General features: G+C 57.1%; 1 protein-coding gene across 1 annotated transcript; it reads left to right on the forward strand.

Annotated features, from left to right (window-relative positions):
• Window positions 1–3424: 3424 nt before the first annotated feature.
• GGTG_04026 (hypothetical protein) lies at window positions 3425–4066 on the forward strand (the record flags this gene model as incomplete). The annotated part of the gene is made up of 3 exons (XM_009221815.1): window positions 3425–3615; window positions 3695–3730; window positions 4033–4066. 3 exons carry the CDS (start codon window positions 3425–3427, stop codon window positions 4064–4066), a joined length of 261 nt encoding a protein of 86 aa, XP_009220079.1.
• Window positions 4067–5785: the final 1719 nt, after the last annotated feature.

Consider the following 5785-nt stretch of genomic DNA (forward strand, 5'->3'; position numbering starts at 1 on the left):
GTCGTCCTCCTCTCTCTCTCTCTCTCTCTCTCTCTCTCTCTCTCTCTCTCTCTCTCTCTTCTTTCCCTCAAGCTCATGCCTCCTCCCCCCACCCATACATACACGCCCACACCCCACCATCCCCCCCTTTCACGCCGGCGCATTCTGGCCGGTGACGGCACATCATAGGCCCGGAGGGGATCGGCCAGGGCTTCGCCATATGTGTGTTGTATAACCAATACAAGCTTTTGCGCGTGTTTCCCAACAGCGGGCTGCATAAACTGCCCACGCCCCCCAAAAGAGGATAAGAGTGTGTTGTGTGTGGGCTGTGCGTACCGTGCGGCTGGCTGCCAGGCAGCCAATACGGTGCAGGTGCAGCCTTCCCAAAAAGGAAATTCTCAACCCGTTCACAGCCAAAAGACAAGCAAGGAAGGACCATGTGCGCAAGGGACGGGAAACAGGTTCTGACCGGTTATGCATTTCCTCCGCATTCCATCTCCCCTCTTGTTCGGCAGGGCTTTCCTTGCTTAGCCTTTCCCTTGGCATCCACACACTTCCATACCCCTTGACGAACATGGCCTGCTAGGTATGGGCTTAAAGTGCCGCAACCCTGCGAGGAAGGCTGCGGTGATAGAAATGCTTCTCCATTTGACGTCGGTGGTCGGATGATGGAAAGGGGAATGATGGGAGGGGAACGAGTGGGACTTGCTGATAGCAAAAAAAAAAGAAAAAAAAAAACAGCCCAAATCCCGTTGCCATCCACGCACCCCACTGCCGAGCCCGTATCGAGCGACCGAACCCGCATCTCCAACAAGGCAAGGACGTCAACAAGATCTGACTCCTCCTTTGTCATGGGTGGATGCTCGATGCTAGTCATTTCCCGGGTCCACCAAGCCATTGGAAACGGGACGAGAGGAGACAGATTTTCTACCTCCCGGATTTAGTTAGTCTGGCGTAATAGCCACTTACTGAAGGTGCGTTTTTTTTTCTCTTCTTTTTTTTTTTTCTGGTTCTCTTTTTTTGTTTGTCAGGTTTGACATGCTCTCCCACACATGCAACTTGTTTTCTGCATATGTAAGTAGATAGAGGTGGGGGACATCTTCGGCTAGCCCAGCTCATATGCAAAGAGTCGACGATCCCAGAGCCGTGCTTCTGCTCTGCCTGTGACCTGCCCTGCGCTAGAAAACGGACGCGGCCTCCCAGCCACCGACGAGAACGCTAGCAGAGGCTTATGTCGTATCTTTACTACATCAAACTCGGACGATGAGACTACGCTAGGCTGGTAAACGTGGTGTCTCACATCAAAGTTGGCAGCCTGTGGCGTGGGTGGTAGGCTACCTAGCTAGCCGCCCACGCACTAGACAAGTACAGTACACCACGTTTAAACGTTCATTATTATCTCGTGTTATGTTCCCTTTCGCCAAAGCGCGGCTCGCAGAGTCGGACATTTTAGGAACTGGCCACTTCTAGCGTGTCGATCGAGAAGTATCGTGAGATAGGTAGGGCTTTCGCCACCGAAGCTTGTTTCCTCCATCTTCGAATGGGCTGCACCATCGCATCACACACACCATGTTCTGGCTTGGGGGGGCAAGCTAGATCTTTGGCGCGGCAAGTGGTCCCTGTTTCCCTATGCACGTCGACCGGGACGGAAATCAAACAACAGATCCAGCACAAGGCAACAGCAACAACAGCGGCAAGCAGCAGTGGCGCCTCTGGATGTGGCGTAATGTCACCAAACAAAAGGGTGGGGACTACCAGCTGGCCTACAGGAGACGTACTGCAAGGCGCTTCGGTTAAGGGGGAGTGTCACCACCGTCAGAATTCTCTGCCCGCTGCTGGTGCTGCTGCTACTGCCGCTAAGGCACTGCCTGCCTCTTCATATGCGGGTTCGCTGCCCAGACCTGCTGCTCCGTTGTCCAAGCCTTGGCTTTTGCCCGGCTCTTGTCCGTCTGGGGAGCTGAGGGCAGGGTGCAGCTTGCCGATGGGCATCTTTTTTTTTTTTTGTGATCTGTGAGTGCGTAGACAAAATTCTCCCTGCTTTTGACACATGTCACGGCGGGACGTGTGGGAAGCAAGGATTTAGGGAATAAGCAAACGACAAGGGGGAGGAGGAGGAGGAGGAGGAGGGGAGAGGGGGCGAGGAACCAACAAGGACAGAAGGCACGCATGCACCCTCCCACCCTCCATCCACCCTTCGTGGAGATCGATCGACTGGGGATCCAAGCTGTCAACGCTACGAGATGACGGACATGATGCGCACGGACTTGTCGGCCGACCTGTCTGCTGGAGCTGTCACCAGGGATGATCCCTGCCTCGCACCGCATCGATGATACCGCGCAATCGACGACGGGGACCAGGGCTCGAGATGAGGGGTTTGCGGGTGGGCTTTATTTGATATTGGTCCCCTGGCGCGCCGGGGTAAGAGGGGTTCGTCGGTTTTATTTGATTGTCTGGCCGAGGTTGCCGGAAATAGCAGGCAAAGCAGCAAGCAGGTCGGCAGACAGGGCAGTCGCCGATGGGGGAGGGAGAACGGTCTAGAGCTGGGCTAATCTTTGGCGTCGAGGAAACCGCCTTGGTGGGAATCCCCTTGTTTGGTCGAGCCATGCTTGCTCTGCCTGCCTGCCCGCCCGCCCGCCTGCCTCGGCGGCGGCCAAGCTCGCCCCATGGCCTCTGTCACCCCACGACGACAACACGCTCCCGAACCGGCGAGCCCTGGGGGACACAAGCCGCATAGGCGTCCGTGCTCGAGCTATCTTCCGCCCGCTACTGTAGCTCAGCCGAGAGGCGCGGGGACAGGGAAGCGACCGAGCTGGGGAGGGGGGGCGTGGAGAGCAAGCAAAATCCGTAACCGTTAGGTATCTGTTTGTTGGTGGTGTTGTTGCTGGTGGATCTCACACCTTGCTACCGCTTTGAGCAAATATTCCCGATCTTCGGGCCGGCGGCCAAGGAGGGACGGCCTCCCACCGGGTGAGGACGAGTGTGGCACATGCTGCTGAGCCACGGCTGCCCCAGCCTCGATGTCTTGGCTGTGGCTTTACAAACTCCGATGAGGCCACGCATCCATAAGGGGGTACCGTACCTACAGATCCAGTTGGTGGACGATGCGCAGCGCTGGCTGCAGGTGGCCTCATCGAGACTATGCCATATGTGGCCGTATCCACCACCTGGTGCCACACCACACTCTCTCCATTCCCATTCTCTACCACCCGCTGCTATCGCCCAAGCCAAGCCGCCGACTCGATATTCACTCAAGTGAGTCCCAGGCTTGACTCAATAGAGGTATGCCCCCTCTTGCCAGACCAGACCTTGGCGGGCGGCGCGCTTAGGTCGGCCTCACAATATGATCTATCACCATCCCCTCATGCACACACACACACACACACACACACACACACGCACCGTTCTTGTGGCTTTCTTGCTGGCCACCCCACGTCACGAAATCACCATGACCCTAACTTTCCGACGCCGGGCTCTTTCCTCCCTGGGGGTGCCACCGATACTACGCAGAGTCCTCTCGCCCGGGCACATATGCAATGCAGGGGACGAGGCAGGCGCAATGGCCGTCACGGCATATACGGGGTCTCGAAGGTGTTCAGCAGATGTCGGAGGTGTCCTGCCCCGACCCGAGGCCGGGCAGTGAGTGGTCTGTCTGGCCACAAATAGCTACCACGTAGGTATCCTATCTGGTGCTTGATGTGTTGCTCTACTAGTACAGCCTGCCCAGCGTCGGTCTGCAGGTCTCACTGTCACTGTGGGTTCCGTCTCTTTGCGTCTGCACAAACCAAGGCACTGAGACAAGGACCTCTCCGTAGGCGCTTCAACATGACAAAACGACAAGAATCCCAGACAAAAGCCGTGACCCCGGGCGGCGCAACGGCGGGCCGGCCGAGTCTAGGAAAGGAAAGAGTGTGAATAACAAAAGTGGAGGGGCTCCATCACTGGAGAAATGCCGCCGAGCTCGGCAGTCCGGGCCTCGGAGGTTTTTTTTTTTTTTCAAAAAAAGACAGCTGGAGCTCTTCCCCACCTCGACTCTTTGCTTTTCTTTTTTGACAGCCACTCTAAATCCACAAAATTCCAAAGGCCGTAGGGTCTTGCAATTGGACCAATGAAACCCCAGGTCGGGGACCGAGCAGCCACTAGTCGAATAACAGACCCGAATAACGGACCCGAAAAGGTGATATGTGTCCAAGCTGAGTCCGCCCACGGCTTCCGGCGCACCCACCGAGACGGAGGAGGGTGGGCAGCAGACGGGAGAGCCGCCCAGCCAGTCCTTTCAGGCCAGTCCTTTCTCTTTCCCAGTCATGATTGGTCAAGTCAAGGACTCTCGTCCTTGCCCACCACCCACACACACAAGGACACACACACACACACCCACACACACACCCAAACCTGGCCTCTGCCCAGTGGCAGGGAGGGGCCTTAGAGGGCCGCGAAAAAAAAAACGTCATTAGCGGGTTCGCGGATGGGGGGTCCAGGAAGACCTGTCAGTGGCTCACTACGGTGACGTTGGTTTGCGTGCTTTGCCAACGCGATTCGATGCAGGAGGGGACCCGGAGGTGCGTGGGACTATCTGACTTGGGTGCTAGGCGCCCACCACCACCTGTCAGTCCTGGTAGGTGTGTGCGTGTGTGTGTCCCTTTCGGTGCGTGTGTGTGTGCGTGCGTGTGTGTGGTCGGAAACTACAGGGCGGACGGAAGAAGGATCTCGATGGGCGGCATGGAATTGGGGGTATCCCAACCTGCTCGCTCCAGCGCCGTCGAGGGGTGAGGGTGTGCTACCCTCTGTGTGCCTGTGTAACCCAAACGGGGTCAATGCAAGGCTCGCGTATATGCCGGCTGATCCAAACATCACATCTTCTATTGACACTGCCATTGCTACCGTCACCACCGCCGCCATCACCAGCTCCGGCGCTACCAACCCATCAAATCCATCAGCTACCATGGTCCGGCCAGACCCAATGCAGGAGCCGGAGAAAAAGTTGGGTTTTGCGTACAAGGGAGCGGAGCAAGCAAAAACAAAAAAAAAAAAAACGCGAGAGCCAGGGACTAGCCCGCTTCTCTTTTGCTGTTTCGTCATCCCCAAGCAGTGCCCGCCCCATCGGTTGGTTGCCCCCCCTCCAGATTGAACGCCAAGGGCAAAAAGAGCCATTGAGTTTGCACATGGCCGAGCATGCGCCGAGCCTGTCCCGTCCTTCCCCTATTCGTGCCTCAACGAGCAAAGTGAGCCTGGCGCGCCTGCACCGGCCGCGTGTGGCCACGACATCCGGCAGAACGGTGGGGTTTGTTTCTTTCTGGCGACGGCATGTGGTGGTAGTGGCGGCAGCGTTGCGGCGCAGCTATCGGTGATGCAGGAAATCCGCTCTTGCTCTCCATGCCATCATGGTCGTCGCCTCTGCCGCTTCCGCTTCCGAGCCAACGACGTCCCGCCAGGTATTGGAAACACACCTGCACCACCTACCTACCTACCTAGGCGCTTACCTGTCTGCCGGTTAGCAACAACCCACTAGGCGCCCCTTTTTTTTCCTCTCCCCAGTTCCCTGCCTACATGCTTGAACGGTAGGTACCTGACTACCGAGCTATACGTGTGCCTAGGGAAGCAGAAGGTAGGCAGGTACCTACGCAGGTAGCTAGCCACCTCTAGGCCATGCAGGCGGGTCTGCCAACGGATCTGTCTTTGACTTTGCCCGCCGCAACCAACGAGGGCGCCCACGCAGACGCAGACAGACACACACACACAGACACACACACACACACACACACACACACACACACACACACACACACACACACACACATACACTACCTAC

This window comes from Gaeumannomyces tritici (assembly GCF_000145635.1).
Source record: "Gaeumannomyces tritici R3-111a-1 unplaced genomic scaffold supercont2.2, whole genome shotgun sequence".
In the NCBI taxonomy this organism is placed as follows: domain Eukaryota; kingdom Fungi; phylum Ascomycota; class Sordariomycetes; order Magnaporthales; family Magnaporthaceae; genus Gaeumannomyces; species Gaeumannomyces tritici.